Source organism: Callorhinchus milii, unplaced genomic scaffold (genome assembly GCF_018977255.1).
Source record: "Callorhinchus milii isolate IMCB2004 unplaced genomic scaffold, IMCB_Cmil_1.0 Scaffold16, whole genome shotgun sequence".
In the NCBI taxonomy this organism is placed as follows: domain Eukaryota; kingdom Metazoa; phylum Chordata; class Chondrichthyes; order Chimaeriformes; family Callorhinchidae; genus Callorhinchus; species Callorhinchus milii.
Window position 1 is genome coordinate 6,736,252 of NW_024704757.1, and position 18,146 is coordinate 6,754,397.

At 42.6% G+C, this 18,146-nt stretch overlaps 1 protein-coding gene across 1 annotated transcript in view; it reads right to left on the reverse strand.

Annotated features, from left to right (window-relative positions):
- LOC103186620 (probable helicase with zinc finger domain) overlaps positions 1-18,146 on the reverse strand; it is a 78,658-nt gene that overhangs the window by 17,537 nt on the left and 42,975 nt on the right. The window contains exons 21-22 of the mRNA XM_007905777.2: positions 12,367-12,595; positions 9,519-9,732 (exon numbers count right to left, since the gene is read on the reverse strand). Coding sequence (XP_007903968.1) covers positions 9,519-9,732; positions 12,367-12,595 — 443 coding nt within the window. The remainder of the gene's footprint in view (positions 1-9,518; positions 9,733-12,366; positions 12,596-18,146) is intronic.

Here is an 18,146-nt window from a genome sequence, read left to right on the forward strand (position 1 = left end):
CCAAACAGTAAGAAAGGAAAGCTTCTCTGCACAATGAGCACAAGGAAACAGACGGATCTGCAAAATGAACAAAAAAACCTCATGTGTAGGCATAAAAAAATGCCAAATATACAGCCATAACCATCAGAAAATACAAGTAGCCAAATCCCCAGGATAATTAAAAAGAAATCTACAGCAGGTAAACTTCAATGTTTGGAAATTCAGAAACAATCCCAGGGGATACGTTTGCTCTGATAAGAGAATGGGAGAAAACCGTCCTCTCACCCCAGGAGATGCCAGGCCCCGGAGGCGAAGAAAGGTTTCCCTCGGGAAAATATTATACAATCTTACTTTTATGTGACACCAAAAAGCTGTCAAAACATTTTTACCCTCATCCTCACGAACCACAAAACATAAAGCAGGCACAGCACATTCCCCTAACATCACATCACAGGCAGCTATGAGTGTAAGGAGAATAGCGGATTGGCCCCATAAGGCTGGCTTGCCTTTTGTAGGTGAGTGATGGAGATGGGCATGAGTACAGGTCTGGAATGCTTAACAGACTATAATTCTAATAATAATAATCCTTGTATTTGATATAGCACCTTATCACATCTTCGAGGCATCTCATCTCATTGAGATGTCTCAATGCGCTTCATAGAATATGCTGTAAAGTGAATTGATTGTATATTTGTGGGTGAAACGCGGCAGCCAATTAGGCACAGCAGTGTCCCACAAACAGTTGTGGATTGAGTGACCCAAATTATTTTTTTGAGGGAAAAAGTGATCCGCCAATCGACTAACAACCAGGTTCCTACTTTCTGCTAGGTAAACAGAGACGTGCGGAGTAAGGAAACTTGCCCAACGTTTCACCCTGCCCGGGAATCGAACTCGGGTCCTCTCACTTGTGAGGTGAGTACTCTAACCACTACGTTACAAGATTCACTGCAAACAAATTATTCATCTTTCCAATTAATCTTTTCAATTTGCAATAACTATACTTTATTCTTTGAAGCCACGATGACTCAATAGCTTTTAAAAAGGGAATTCAGCAAATATTTGAAAAGTATTAAATGATTATTATATTATTTAAAGATATTAAATATTTAAATAATATTAAAAGCATTATTATTCAGAAATATAATTAAAAAATGGAGCTGAAGTACAGATCAGACATGATCTAATAGAATGGCAGGTTAGGCTTGAGGGGCTGAATGGCCTCCTCCTGTTTTCCTATAAGTGGAAAAGGTGTGAGACCAAAAGTATAGCTGTTTCAGAGCCGGCACAGGCACAATAATAATAATAATAATCCTTGCATTTGATATAGCGCTTTTCACGTTGGGAGGACATCCCAAAGTGCTTCACAGAACACACTGTAAAGTGAATTGACTGTATATTTGTGGGCGAACGTGGCAGCCAATTGCGCACAGCAATGTCCCACAAACAGTCGTAGATTGAAAATGACCAATTTATTATTGTTTTTGGAGAGATTATTATTAGGCTCTGTGTGGAGTAAGGAGACTTGCCCAAGGTTTCGCCCTCTGCCTGGAATTGAACTCAGGTCTCTCACTTGCAAAGCGAGTGCTCTAACCACTGAGCTGCAGGACTCAATGACACAATGACCACAATGACAAATCGCCTCCTTCTGGGGAACATTCCAGGATTCATTGACTCCAATCAGCTGATAGGATCAGACCATTTGCCTGTCCCATGCAACAGCTTGGCTGGAGGGGACATGAGAATTGGTGTATGTCACATTCCACATACCCATCAGAGCAGGTCTGATCATTTAGTTACTGGACAAGACTAACAATGGGAAACCAGGCTAATATTCTTCAACATTGTACCATTATTTCTTTCCAGTAACTTGTGTTGGGTGACCAATCTATCTTTTACTTCCTGACCCAATACAATCCTCAATAGAGCTCCCAATAGAGCTCCCCTTGAAGTGACTGGGGGAAGCAGATGCCCACAAGAAATCTCTGGAATTTAGAATTGTTCGCATTAACCACAAATCATATCCCACTGGGCTTTGTTAGCTGTAAGATCTGATCCATAATTTATGTGAAAGAGAAATAAAAATCACCTTGCCATCTTCCATTTCCAGGAGGAGCCCCACTGATGGATTAAGTGTCACGGATGATTATGCATCTGTGACTTCAATCAGGACTTTGTTTTCACACCATGCTCCTCATTTCCTAAAGCCACAAGTTTAGCACGCTGCACAAGCCAGAATATAGTGCAACTGAGAACAGACAAACCACCACACACAAATGTGCCCTTGGCTAATCTCCGACTGCAACGGGACAGACAGGACTTAAGAGAACAATTGCTTCTGACTAGAGCTGTTTTTCTGTGTTTATTAAAAAGGAACCAGAGGGGAGCAATTGGGGACATCCATATTTTAAGAGAAATGTTTGCAAGGACGATGTGATTTTTTTCCCAGACTTTTTCTACACTATCTTATCTTTGCCCTGTAAAACCCTCCTCATTATTGTATGAATGTCTATGAATGTCTTACTCAAACGAACACAGGAGACCTTCAATACCCTGGAGCCAGGAAAGGCGAGGGAATGATAAATTGGGCAATTAAAACATTCAAATGTCAGATTCCCCAGGGCCAATGTCACAGGTACCTCCAGCGTAGAAATTAGAAGTCAACTTCCAGCCAGCACCTTCGAACAAAACTAGTTATTTCGCTCTCACTGTTGTGTTCCCATCATCTCCTGTCCTCCACCTAATATTTTCCTTCTTTCCCAGCCTGTTTGTTCCTTTCTGTTTGTGCTTATAATCTACTCCCTTCCAACATCTCTCAGTTCTGACGAAAGGTCATCGACCTGAAACGTTAACTCACTTTCCTCTCTCCGTAGATGCTGCCTGACCCGATGAGTGTTCCCAGCGACTTCTGTTTTTATTTCGCTCTTCAACTGACTTCACAGCCAGACTGCAAAGTTAGCACAGGGGAAATCACCAGCAGTCACTGTAGTTATACATGTGACTCCTCAATGAATATCTCCCAGCAATTTAAGATAACTGCTGTAAACCTCAGGATAATATTTGCATTTGTGGTTTGGCTCAAAATAGCACACATAGTAACAGCAGGCAGTACATCATCAGGCCATGTAACTCCTCATCTATTTCCCACAAGGTCCCGTCTATGACTCTACTAACCCTGAATGCTTTTAGAACCTCATAGCTTCTTGTTCTATCACCTGTGCTAGTAGTGTGTTCCCCATGCCGAGAGTAAAGGAGGACAGCAGGTTAGTAAGATGATGCAGTGGCAAGTGCCAAATTTCACCAGAACATGAGAGCTCGAGAAGCATGCATTTGTACACACACACACACAGAAAAATACACAAAGATGGCAATAGAGAGAAAAATGCACAGAGTCAAAGAGAGAGAACTATACAGAGAGAGAGGAGAGAGAGAGAGAGAGAGAGAGAACGCAGAGAGAGATAAATACCCTACTCAGGGGACTGGATTTGACAGAAGATGTTGCATCCAGAGTTATTGATTCATCCTTTAAAGATGGGTATACGATCAGAGTAAACAACAGAATGAAAAGGATCCCTCTCATGAAACAGATAGATATTTGATTCCCTGTTCTTCCATAAGATGATACAAAACAGTCACTACACTTCAGTCAATCCTGTGAAGTATTTTGAGAGAGCCTCCTAATGTGAAAGATGCTATATCACATGGAAGAATTTTTTTCACATCCTCAAGAGGAGACATTCCTGCAGGATGTGTTACAAGAAGTGTATGGGAATTCCAGCCTGAGGTTTTTGGAAGGGACAGATATTCCCTCAGGTTTGTTAAACTTTTATAAGTCACTGGTTAGGCCTCAGCTGGAGCATTTGTTCAATTCTGGGCACCACACTTTAGGAAAGACATCATGGCCTTGGAGAGGGTGCAGAGGAGATTTACCAGAATGGCACCAGAGATGAGGGACTTAACCATAGAAACAGGAGTGTGCCATTCAGTCCCTCGAGCCTCTTCCTCCATTCTATAAGATCATGGCTGATCTGTACCTCAAGTCCAATTACTTTAGTGATGTGGAGAGACTAGAGAAGCTGGGATGGTTCTCCTTAAAGCAAAGAAGGTTAAGGGGAGATTTAATAGAGGTGTTCAAAATTATGAGGGATTTTGATAGAGTAGATGGAGAGAAACTGTTTCCACTGACAGCTGGGTTGGTAACCAGGGGACATAGATTCAAGATAATTGGCAAAGGAACCAGTGGGGAGATGAGGTGTTTTTTTTTAAAAAAAGAGAGTTGTTATGGTCTGGAATGCATGGTCTGAAAGGCTGGTGGAAGCAGATTCAATAACACCTGTCAAAAGGGAATTGGATAGGTATTTGAAAAGAAAAACTTTGCAAGGATATGGGGAAAGAGCTGGGGAGTGAGACTGATTGGGTAGCTCTCCCAAAGAGAGATGGGCCGAATGGCCTCCTTCTGTGCTGTAATATTATATGATTCTAAGAGAGTGGGATTAGATGAGGTGGCAATTGGATGTGGAGAAAAACACCAGCACACATTTAACAGGTTGAACGGCTTGTTTCTGTAACATTTGGTGATTCCATGAAATGAGTTACTACTGTAGTAGGTGTGACACTGCAAGATGGAAACTTGGAAGGGTTTAAGAACATTAGAATTTGCCAGGCGAAAGAAGACAAACGTCCATCCAGTTCACCTTCCACCATCCTGGCAGTTGCTTGACATGTCGTGTCCCAAACTATATATTGTATCCCACAGACCATTTAACATAGATTCCAAATGGGAAAATGTTTAATAAGTAACCTGGAAAACCTGTACAGTCCAATACAACACATCTACCTTCCCAGATAAATACAATACACCTAATCCCAGTGACTCCTGGATTGTGTCTTGTTAGGTTTCGCACTTAAAATATTAATTAGAGTGAAAGGGAGGATTACAGTTGAACCTGCCCAGCTACCTTGCACTTCACAAATAACAAACGGATTCACTGTGTTCAACCATGAGGCAACATCAATTATATAGATTCGACATTTTTACAAGCTTAAATATTCATAATTTTAGGGCAGGAATTTTAAATATATACAATGCACGACTACCGTAGTTACAAAGTACTGTGGGAGTCAATTACAAAGATACACTGACAGAGAAATTCCATTAAAAGTTTTATCTTAAAAAGAATCAAGCTTCCCGAATATGTCCCTCGAGACGCTGACACTAAAATCTCTGCCAGCTGAAAGGAGAAGCTTTGGACAGCTGTGTGACTAGATAAATGTTAGTAGGCAGAGCGCAAGAAAGCTGTGACCTTGCAAAGCGCTGTTGTCATTGACAAATAAGCAGCAGCTTAACCATTCACTCTACCTCCCTATAAATTAAACCTGAAATTCATTTCACACTTTTTATTGTCGTTCTGCTAAGCCAGCCAAGTGCCTTCTTCCTTTTTCATTAGCCTGGGGCTCTCTGTAGCAGGGCGGGCAAACAGGCAATTCACTCTCCCATTTAGTCACCGAGGAGGAAACACGCCCAAAGTAGCTCTCTTGTAGACTATGGACAGCACTGACTTTAGACACATCCTGGCCTCTTGTTGGCAGCAGGCTTTTCACTCCCGGTGGGGCTGTGAGCCCACCTCTCTGGGACTGGGAGCCAGTCATTTGAGATAGAGAATTCAAATGGACTGAAGAATGCGACAAGTGGTTTGATGGTTACGTAATGCCATCCAACAGATCTGTCTTTGACCTGACCAGGAAGGTTTCACAAATCTCTTTGCGTCCCTCCAGGGAGAGAGCATGCATTGCATTCCAACAACCTAACTCTGGGTTTCCCATGTGGAGATGGGATGCATGGAATTCACAGTTATGTTTGGAGATTCTTAAGCACAGTGGCGGGTTTCCGCATGTGTCAGCCACCCAGCTGGGCAAAAAGAAACAGATCTACTCTCTTTGCTCAAATGATCCAATTAAGTCTCATCATAGGGCTAATTGGCAAAAATTTTAATGGAACAGTTAACAGTACTGGATTAAGATGCTTGTCCACCATATGTTAATGTTCTCTCCCTGAGGTTGAACTCAAGCACATTCCTTGGTACACAGTGCCCAATGTACAGCTTTAAGAGACGTCTCAAAGACGTGATAAGGCACTGTATTAAATACTATATCAAACGCAAGGATTATTATTAGCAGTATTAAAAGGCAAGAGGACACACAGCAGCTTGTTTGTTTAGATATGAAGGCAAATAACAATGGTTGAGAGAAGGCAATGTTGCACATGGTTCACTGTTCACTGTAACCTGCCCTGACCCACCAATTCTCTCAGGGAGTAAGTCTCACAATCTTGTACGAATCATGTCTAATCTGCAATAGGTCAAGATTACAGAACACAGTGGCAAAGGTTAGTGCTGTATAGAAACACCCTCATCATAACTAGAACTGAAGTCCCTTGTATGACTGGCAGGCACAACAGATTCCGTGGCCATTTGCTTGGGTCAGTTTCAGTTATTTCCCCAACACATTGCATCAAAAAGGAAAGATGCTCAGGATTGTCCAAGATTAGTCAGTGGCTAAAACTGGAGCACAAACACTTAACGAAAAGACTCGATTCATATGAGGCATAAATCTGTGTCTGCTACAGACAGGAGGCAATGGTTTTTGCCTCCTTGTATGGATTTTAGTTCGTAAATACTGTATCTTACTGTAAAATCCTGTATCAGATACTAGCAACTCTCACTAGCCAATACAAAGTTATTTCCACAAAGTTTTAGAATGGGGTAGGAAATATAGACAGAAGGAGAATATAATAATCCTTACATTTGATATAATAATAATCCTTGCATTTGATATAGCCCCTTCTCACGTCTTCGAGACCTCTCAAAGCGCTTCATAGAATATACTGTAAAGTGAAACGACTGTATATTTTGTGGGCGAAACATGGCAGCCAATTGCGCACAACAGTCGTGAACCAAATTATTATTTTTGAGGGGGATTATTATCCCCGGAAAAGCGATCCGCCAATTGACTAACAATCCGGTTCCTGCTTACTGCTTGGTAAACATAGGTGTGTGGAGTAAGGAACCTCGCCTAATGTTTTGCCCTGGCCAGGAATCGAACCTAGATCTTCTTGTGAGACGAGTGCTCTAACCACTAAGCTACAGGACTTCAAAGAAAATCGACTTTGAGCAAATATTTCTAAGCCAGTTGCAGTACACCTTAAAATCGGACTATTCCATCTTATTTCACTTAGAAACCATAAATTCAAGCGAGAGAAATCATTCATTGAGTCTGTCCAAGGTGCCATCACACATAGTTGATCAGAATCTTTCAATCTTTGGAAACTATGTCCCTCTCTTTGTGCCTTAGACTCTTCAGTTGATATTCACATTTGGTCTTTCAATTGCAAGAGAAAGAGAAGATTTTAAGGTAAAGATCACAAGATTATTTTGGATGATGGAGACTCCTCGATGCATCTGATCTCGTCCTTTCAGAGTAACCAACCTCCCATCGCAGCACATTGGAGGCAGACAAACCAATGTTGATCTCCACTCTATGCTAAACACGATCCAAGATTAAATAAAATCCAGCGGCACAGTAAATCAAAATATCTGAAGTGTGATGGTTTACCCGGAAACTTTGCATCATTGGTCTTTCAGTGTCTACATTAGCAAAGCCAAGTGAGTTTCCTCTCGGCCGTCTTTGGACACCAAGTAAACATCCTCCCAATCTGAAGCAATCAGACTGAGAGCTGGAGAGGTGGCTACTTACTAGCTGCAGGTTTCTAAGGATCACTGCATGTTGCTTTCTTTTAACAAGCTCCACAACAAAGGCCACTTCAATGGTTTAACTATCATATGCTGCTTTGTTTCATGTGGGTTGGTATATCAGTCTGATTTAGGGTGAGCACAAGAAGCAGAAACAGACAGGCGGAACAGACTGCTTGCAACAAGCGTAGACTGCAATGCAAAGAGGATGCCCAAGGCCATTAGTGTACCTTCATCTGCAGCTCTTTCATACAAGGAAAGATTAGGGCAGTGACTGGTCCTCAAAAAAAAAGCCTTTGAGAGCTCTGCAGGCCACGGCTAGGCCAAACACACAAGCAAGACTGGGAACAAAACCAGATCACCACTGTAGCTCCATTGAAAATAGTCCTGAAGCCTAGTTGTTAGCTACTGTAGTGGATGGAGCACTCGTCTCACAAGCGAGAGGACCCGGATTCGATCCTGACCTGCTGAGTGTTCCCTACAACTTCTGTTTTTAGTTCAGATTTCCAGCATCTGCCGTATTTTGTCCTATTTGCCTGATCAGAAGGATATTGAAGATTCTGTAACAGTATTGCAAAGAGATGAGGTTCTTGAGGAGTCCTGCCAACAATCCTCCTAATTTTTCAGTCGTTCACCTCACGGCTATTTATGGGGCTTTGCTGAGTGGAAATGACTACAGTATTTCCTGACAGTCAGTCAGTACAATAAATAATATTTAGCAACAGTAAATCCAACAGTTTTCCAAAAGAAGCACCCAAATTCTGTAGCTTGATCATCATTCTTTGACTTCTCTTTTTCTTTGGTCAGCCGGCTGTCTGACACATGCAGAAACCCATCACCATGCTTAAGAGTATCCAAATAAAGCTGAGATTTCGATGTGTCAGACACCTGAAAATCTTCACTTGGAAATCCTAGAGATAACATTGTTGGAATGAAATGCACAATCTCTCCCTAGAGGGACGCATGCTGCTTACCTATTCCGGAAAGCATTAGGCACAGGTTGGCAAGAACAAAGCTTGGGGGAGCCCAGAGTGTGCGTTGGAGTTTAACCAGCTAAAACCGCATAGCTTGCCATTGATAATGCTGGCTGGCAAGCTTTCCTCCGCTTGTCCAGGCAGGACCATCCTATTCATTAGGGCTTTGGCTTACAGGGTTAACAGGAGCTGAGTGGGATGACTCCTCCCTTTGAATTCTCACGGTGTCAGGAACATTATAATGACCCACAATACCACACACTGGGTTACTCAGGACAATAAGGTTCCTCGGAAGCCGCTCTTCACAGTCTCTCAATCAAAGCGACCCAAACAAGAGCAATAAAACCTGTTACGACAACAACAACTTGCACTTATACAGCGCCCTCTACCCAGGGTAGCTTCTCAAAGCGCTTAACAGTGGCGGAGACTGACTCTGAGCCTGGGGTGGGGGGGAGGTGGCCATCAGCATGGCCAGCCTGGGTTACCAGCCTAACCCTGCTCTCAGTCACACATTCATTCACACTCTGGTATTTGTCTTTCTTGTCCTTTGAAGGCAGCCTCAAGCTGTTTAAATAGGTTTCAATTTGTTTCAATGTGTTTGCGCATATTATAACATTGTTGGAATGGAATGCGCACTCTCTCCCTGGAGGGACGCACTCGGATTGAGAAAAGGCTTGGTGTCTGTACATAATGCACAAGCACACATGTTCCATTCGGAACTCACACACTGTCATGTTTAACTGAACTGTCACGTGTTAAGATTTCTTTCATGCATTTATTCGTCTTCACTAACAAACTGCAAACATGAAGACACAATTACCTGGGCACACACCTTTGCGGGTGATGCCTGGAGTCTGCTGGCGGAAGCTGCAAAGTTCTGAATGGCTCGGGGGATGAACTCAGGAGCCAGGGGGTTCAGCATGCAGCTTCTGCTCAGTTCCAGATTGTCGAGCTGTGTCCTGATCTCACTCAGAGTGGCTCCGTGCAGGCTGCCATGCTCATGGCAGAGGAATATAAAACGTTCCCAGATTTTCCTACAGGGAGGGAGAGAGAGAGAGAGAGAGAGGAAAAAGTCAAACCGATTCACAGTAACAGCTTCTCGTGGAGCGTAGAGTTTAGGTAACCCTAAGCTGTTAAATGTCCCCAAAGTGGAGCTTAGTGGTTAGCTATTGTAGCGTAGTGGTTAGAGCACTCGCTTCGCAAGCTAGAATACTTGGGTTCGATTCCCATCAGGGTAAAACGTTGGGAATGTTTCCTTACTCTATACGCATCTGTTTACCTAGCAGTAAGTAGCAACCCGGTTGTTTAACAATTGGTGGATCATTTTTCCGGGACAATAATCCCTTCAAAATAAATAAATAATAATTTGGTCACTCAATCCACGACTGTTTGTGGGACACTCCTGTGTGCAATTGGCTGCCACATTTTGCCCACAAAATATACTGTCAATTCACATTACAGTATATTCCATGAAGATCTTTGAGACATCTCTAATGCAAGGGTTATTATTATTATTCTGTTCAATGTGCAGTTAGGTGGTCTCACTAGACCAGTCCCTGAGCCAAGCGATTCAGCAGTACTTTAAGGCACTGTTGATGACAGACCTGCCAGCCTGGATTTGCATCCAAACACTGCATCTCTGACAGGTGCTCAACACAGCATTATGCCGAGAACCATTTGTGCAGCAGAAATCATGTGAACCCAAACACCATGCCACTCCGCGTAATATAGTTTGCACAGATTTGAAAAGAATGATTTTTATATCAGTTTCATATTTCTCACCGTTTTGGGACTGCTCCAGAGTCTCTCGATGTGCAGAATGACATTCACATTGGCATTAGGATTAGTGAATGATGCTTCCGGTCATGCGCAGTATATGTGCTAACTGGACAAGCAACAGGAAAGCTTGCCCAGAAAGAAATATCAATGGCAACTATGTGGTTTTAGCTGGTTAGACTACAGCAGTTACCCTAACGCACACTCTGGGCTCCCCCAAGCCTTTGCTCTTTCCAACCTGAGCCTAATACTTTCCGGAATTAGGTAAGCAGGATGCATCCCTCCAGGGGGAGAGAGAGAGAGCGCTTTCCATTCCAACAATCTATCTCTGGAATTTCCATGTGAAGGTGGGATGCCTGGAATTCTCAGTTTGGTTTGGACACTTTGAGCATGGTGATAGGTTTCCTCATGTGTCAGACACCCGGCTGACTGAAAAAAAATGCCCATAATATGTTTATCATGGAATTCCTTGCTGTGAAAAGCAAGGACATTGCAGTCACACTGTGTATTGTATATAATTATTTTCCCACTATAGTTAAGCAGATGGATCTGCAGGTTTACTTTATGTTACTCTTCTGGTGTTACTTCACTGTAAAATCTGAATGATTCAATGACTCTTTGTTCCTTAAGCTGCATCCTCTTCAACCCCGACACTCAGGATTCCAACCGCAATTTAAATCTGTTCCATTCTAACCCGAGAATTAAAAAGGCAGCGTCTGCCAATAAAGCAGCCATCAAATGCTTACAACGAGCTGTGCAAATCTGCATCATTGAGGAAAACATGGCAAAGTGTACCATTATTCTTACTCCCACAAAATATACAGGCAATCCACTTTACAATATACCCTGTGAAGTGCTTTGAGACGTCTCTACGACTTGATGAGGCGCTATATCAAATGCAAGGTTAATTATTATTATTGTTATTCTGTGTGGCTACACCAGCAGTCAAACTCAGGCACTTCACGGGCCGGAACCGTTCAGCTGCTCACTGGATGAATCCATATTAAATCATCAGGGAGTCAACATGGGCACTAGTTTGTGCCTCTGGTGATAGATAGCATTGATGAAATTGGGAAGTCACTGTGTCGGGATCAATAGGCATGAGATCGAGTTGTTCTCCTCTCAATAAGATGCACATCTTAAATGTGTGCTGCCCACTGACTTAAGTGTAATATATGAGTGTTAAAAATATTGTGGCGTGTGGAATCCTCTTAGCTGATCCAAACATTGCTCTGGGTGCTAATATTCCTGCACAAAAAGAGGCTTTAAATGCTTTCATGCTTTTTGTTTCCAAAAGCCGAATACTGATGTAAAAAACACACACAAAATAGCAATCATAACTCCTTAATTCTGCTTTGGAATTGCACACAGAATCCCTTCTTACTGCCTGGCTTTGAACGCACATTATACTCTGCAGTGATAACATCACAATAGGCTCTCAGTTTTCAATCACATTGGTTTGCTCGTCAGTAGACAGAACAAACAGCACAAATTGTAGCCGGCACAGAATGAAGATAAGCTGGGAATTCAATCAAGGGCTTCAAGTGGGATCCATAAATAGCTCAAGGTTTGCCCTCACGATGAGTGTCACCTGCACACTTTAATTATCAACAGACTTATGACTAAACTGCCCATTCAGCCCACAAATACAGTCAATCCACTTTACTGTATATCCTCTGAAGCTCTTTGAGACATCTCAACGACGTGATAAGGTGCTGTATCAAATCCAACGATGGGTATTATTAAATCTGCAGGTTTAAGTGGTGGACAGGGAAAGTGGGAAAAGCAACAGTGAGTGCAATAGAATTTGGGCCACTTTTCCTCCTAATTAACCACATCAGTGGCAGAACGTCTTGTGCAACGCTCCCACACCTGAACGCCTACAAACTCACCGGCATTTCCCCATGGAGCACAGAGCCACTGGATCCCCCACAACGGCCACGAGAGACTGCGCTCTAGTGAGGACGGTGTTCAGCATCCTATAGCTGGACAGAAAGCCATACTCCAGGTCCTCAGTGCTTTCCTCCTGCTGAGCCTCTTTACGCCGGGCAGAGTTCTGTGGCTCCTTGTATGTGTGCCGTGTCCTGACAGTGCTGACGAACAGCACGCGGAATTGTGTGTCTGTAAACAGGGGGAGAAGCAGCACTTTCTGTGAATAAACCATGGACCAAATAGAACCAACGTTAAGTTATTAAACTCACTCGATATTTCAGCAATCATTGCATCCACTTGGCAGCTTGGTGATAGAACAGAATTAACACAAGGAGCCAAAAGTCAAAATTCAGTCCTGTTAGGTTGAAGCACTCGCCTCACAAGCGAGAGGGTTCGATTCCCGAGCAGGGTGAAACCTTAGGCAAGTTTCCTTACTCCACGTGCCCCTGTTTATCTAGCAGTAAGTAAGAACCCGGTTGTTAATCAATTGGAGGATGCTTTCTGGGGGTTATTATCCCTCAAAAAAAATTGGGTCACTCAATCCACATCCGTTTGTGGGATGCAGAAGCCAATTGCGCTGCTGTGCGCAATTGGATTCTGCGTTTCGCCCACAAAATACGCAGTCATTCCACTTTACAGTACATCCTGTGAAGTGCTTTGAGATGTATCAACAACATGATAAGGCTCTATATCAAATGCAAAGATTATATTTTTATGTAATGCTTCAGATAATCCTGAGACTAAAATCCAGTTTTGGGTGGAAGAGAAAGTGCCATGCTCAGAGACAGCAGTGTGCATGGAAGCTGTGTGCTACACACACATACACAATCACACGTGTAATATCAAGTGGATGAATTTTTACAGCATTAGACATTCACAGCTGTTTAATGTCACGCTTGATTTTCTGTAATTGCTGGGCAGGTGCACATTCCATTAACATCACCACAAAGAAGCCTTTCTTTGTTGACTTTGTTAACATACAGTGGCCTGAGGCATTAACTCAAAGTTCTGAAATGAGCATTAATAGGTCGCACACTTTGAGATCTAAGGTGCAGCCCATGCTCAGCATGTAACTCACTCACCACAGAGATGCGATGCACCCTATTTCCATACTAAACTTCGTATTCTCACCACATCAGTCCTAGCCAGTTTCCACTGGCTCCCTATCGCCGAACGGATTGATGTCAAGATCCTCACACTCGTTTTCAAATCCGTTCATGCCCTGGCACCTCCCAGTTTCGCACCAGAATGGTCAAAGAGAAAAAATCATCAACATAATAATAATAATCATTGATACGTTGAGACGTATCAAATTGCTTCACAAAATATACTGTAAAGTGAATTGACTGTATATTTTGTGGGCAAAATGCAGCAGCCGATTGTACACATCAGCATCTCACAAACGTTCGTGGATTGAGTAGCCACATTTTTTTTTGAAGGGATTATGATCCCCAAAAAGCAATCAACTAGTAACCAGGTTCCTATTTACTGTTAGATAAACAGAGGGGTAAGGAAACTTGTCTAAGATTTCAACCCGCCCGGGAATCAATCCCGGGTGCTCTCGCTTGCGAGGCGAGAGCGTTAACACAACGCTACAGGACTCTACAAGAACAATGGAATAAGTGCTGGACACACACGGCAGGTTAGTCAATCACCACCTAAAGGACAGAGACAGATGAGGGGCATGAGCATGTGTCAGGACAGTGATTTCTCATCCATTTTCAGCTCCAATTAAGTTACACACCACACACACACACACAGTTTTTCCCTCAAGGTGTATTTGTAAAAATTCTCAGTGTTTCACCCCAAGCACTGCACTGGAGTGTCAGCCCACACTATAGTCCACCCAATGTTGGCTAGCTCTCACATCACCTACTCCTACATTTGAGCCAAACTCTTCCATCATCCATGGAAAGATGTCAATACTTCACCAAAAGGGTGAGATGAATTTACTGTTTCCAGATATGCATCTAAGTCAAATATTTGGCTGACTGCTCAACCCACCCCGCAGCTTAACCATATAAATCATTAGAGAGCATTTATTATCTTTGCATATTTATTAGCCCTTTGCAGGGAAGCTGCAAATTTCTAAACCAATCTAGTGAAAGACTAATAACTGGATGATTAATCTCCTGGTGGGTTTACTATAAGTTTGCTAAGAGCAACTTCATACATAAATCAAGGAATCAAATAAACACAGCAATCCTGTCTTTTGTAAAGATTCACAAATACAGCAGAACTGCAGCAGCAGCCCCGTGTACACAAATCCTGAGGTCAAATATAAAAACCCTTTGAAACAAATTATATATTACATATAATATATAATTATGTAGCAGTAAGTAGGAATCCTGTTGTCAAATGCAAGATCGTATTCCGGGGGTAAAAATCCCTCCAAAATAAATCAATAAATAAAATTGGTCACTCAATCCACGACTGTTTGTGGGACACTGCTTGCCCAATTAGCTGTCGTGTTTCAGCCACAAAATAGTCACTCCACTTTTCAGTATATCATATGAAGCGCTTTGAGACGTCTTAACAAGGTGATAAGGCGCTATATCAAATGCAAGGATTATTATTATTATAATAATAGACAATACCTCAATAGAGTAAAATTCTTCCTAAGCTTTTTAAAAACAAGAGGGGATTTGAGTTTTAAGAATCGAATCCCCTCGTCTTTGGTGGGCTTTAGGTGGCTTTGTTGGCCAATCCTAGAGACAGATTTTATCACAAGTGTGACAGATGAGAGATGACCCAGTTAATGGGGTTGTCTGAAGAAGCAAAGCAGACTGAGTGACACTCCTTCCTCTGACTTCCACGCAAAACACACCTGTGAACATTGGAAACCTAAACCTAGAATTAAAACCTAGATTTGATGAGCTATTTTATTTGCATATATGGAGAATGTTCAGGCAGCTACGTTGGAGGCAGTAAAATCTAGTTTCTCCCACAAAATACACAGTCACTACACTTTACAATATACCCTGTGAAGCGCTTTGAGACATCTCGATGAAGTGGTAAGGTACTATATCAAATGCAAGGTTTAATAGTATTATTATTACTATTCTTATCACTATTATTATTACTATTCTTATCATTATTATATTTACTATTCTTATCACTATTATTACTATCCTTATTACTATTCCTATCATTATTATATTTACTATTCTTATCACTATTATTACTGTTATAGTAATGTGTCTCTGTGATGTTCTGATGTGGCCTGGGCTGTTAAGAGTAGAATGACCCAGAGCCTGGGGAGCAGTGTTAGAGCAGTGGAGCTGAGATTCGGTCGCAGGATTGTGTGAGAGGTCAGGTGAGCTCAGCAATATGAAGCATGACGGTGGCGTTTACGGGAAGTCATTGTACAATGTTATGAAGAGATTTTTTTTAATTTCCGAGGACTTTTAAAAAATATTTCCACCTTACTGTATTTTGCATTGAAATGGAAATCTGTAGCAAATTGAAAGCTGGTTCTGCAGTTGCTTACTATTAGTCTGTGTCTCCATCACTCACACCCACACACAGTCAGGTGGGAAATGTGTCCACTTCCACACTTTTATCTAAAATTATATTAAAGGCTTCTTTAGAATACATAAATTGCTTCCAATGTTCACTGTCATGTTATCAGTCCTTTACAAAAACTTGGGCGTCACATGGGTAGTAAAGGCACTTGCAGTAAAACATCACAGCACGAATGGGTCATGAATGATGGACTCGGGAATGTGGCTCGATTGTCCATAAGACCTTCTGTGCTGTTAGGTTGGAGTCCAGATACACCACACAGGTGTGATAAGCAGCTCAGGGACCAAGAGCCTGGTAACAGGATCAGTTGAGAAGACTGGAGGAGAATCGCAGACCCACAAAACACAGAATCACACAGGCGGACATGGCTCGTCAGTTGAGGTGCTGCCTCACCTAGAATTTCCATGTCTGGCAGCGAGCACTGCGAGACCAGTGAGCAGGAGCCGATTCCTGAAGGAGGGAACTCAGGAGATTGAAACTGTTTCCTTGGCCTCAGAGGACAATCGAGCCACAATCCCGAGTCCATGTTTGCTCTTCCAAAGCTGAAACCTGGCCAGATGTCTTCATACAGAGAACATTGCTCACACCCACCCAGAAGCCCAGAAACCACGGTGGCCTGTGGAACATTAATTAACCAGCTCTCTGATTATCTTAGCAATCCTCTTCACAACCAGCTATGTCTCCAGCTCTTTCTTGAAGGAATTAATCAGCGCAGCTCAACACAGTCGATGTTGCTGTTGCTGCCAACAATGTCTGTTGGTGGTGGAGAGGATAATAATCCTTGCACTTCATACAGCAACTTTCACATCGGGAGGCCCTTTCGAATTGCTTTCATAGAAGTTAATGCAAAATATAGTGACTGTGTGTTTTGTAGACGAATGTGGCAGCCAATTTGCTCACAGCAATGTTCCACCAACAGCCATGAAGTGAATGACCAATTTTATCTGGGGATTGCTGACCAGGACACTGAGAGAAACTCTCTTCTCTTCGAATAATGCCATGGGATCTTTTATGCCTCACACAAACGTGGCCAATTCCAACAACAGAATATTTCTCTGTAAACGGTTCTAACAGTGCCTTCCCTCCTCCCCACAAGCAGTAAACTCTAATAGATGGGATCAATTTGCATTTTTAAATATACAAGATTCCTCCAGGGGATTAGTATTACGGAGTTCCCTCACGTTCTCATTATGTACTAATCTCATTATTCCATTTTACTGTCAGCCATGAGCCAGCTAGTTTATTAAGCAGAGGCTAATGTGATGACTTTCATTTTTTTTTCAAATCAGAAACTTTGCTTATGAACACAAAAATGTTTCAAGCGTTGGGTCGTGAATGAATAGCCTGGAAAAGTACAAAACTCTTCCTTATTCACACTGGGAAACAAGTGCAAACGTTGAGTGAATGGCAGTGCCCTGGTTCAAACATACTGGTAGAACTGACAGCCTGGTTACAATAATCAGTGCTGGTTTGTACGCACATATTTACTGAGATCAAAATGTCCATAAACCTCAGGTGGAAACAGTCAATGAAAGGAGATTTTGGTCTGAACTTTCACTGAAGTCTTGAAGTTATTTCCTTCTGTGCGAAGCGAATGGAATGCTTTACTCAGTGACTCAACCAAAACATACTCTCCTACTGCAGCCCTGCGACTAGAACTGATTATTCCTCTACTATGTCCCTGTAATGGGAGCCCAGCGTGGTTCCAATGGAATGGCACAGCAGTGGGTAGGAGCAGCCTCTGATGGCCTGGTTGGGATCGCACATTGGGACTTGGCGCCCATGGCTCTGTCTTGGTTTGCTGCTGGATAGATGGCGACAGTGGAGCTATGTGCTGCTTGGCCGGGAGCCTGCATCAGGAAGGAATGGAAACCAATCTCGGCTGCCAAAGTCACAGCCCTGTAATCACCACATTGTTGCCAGCTCTTTGTAACTGACAATTTAATCAACCACATTATAGATCTGAGATGAGTCAATACCAGCAAACAGCCTCAGGCCAATACAAATGCTCATTAACCTATCGTAACCTTGAAGAAACGATCGGTTTATAATTGATCCACTATTGTTTCTTCAAACACAAAGCGAGCAGAAAACAGATGCTGGAGCTCTTGTAGCTCTTCTCGTGTCCATTTCCACACTAAGCTGCATGAGCTGATGATCCCCATCCTCGCCAGGCTTCACTGGCTCCCTATCCCTCAGAGGATAGAGTTCAAGA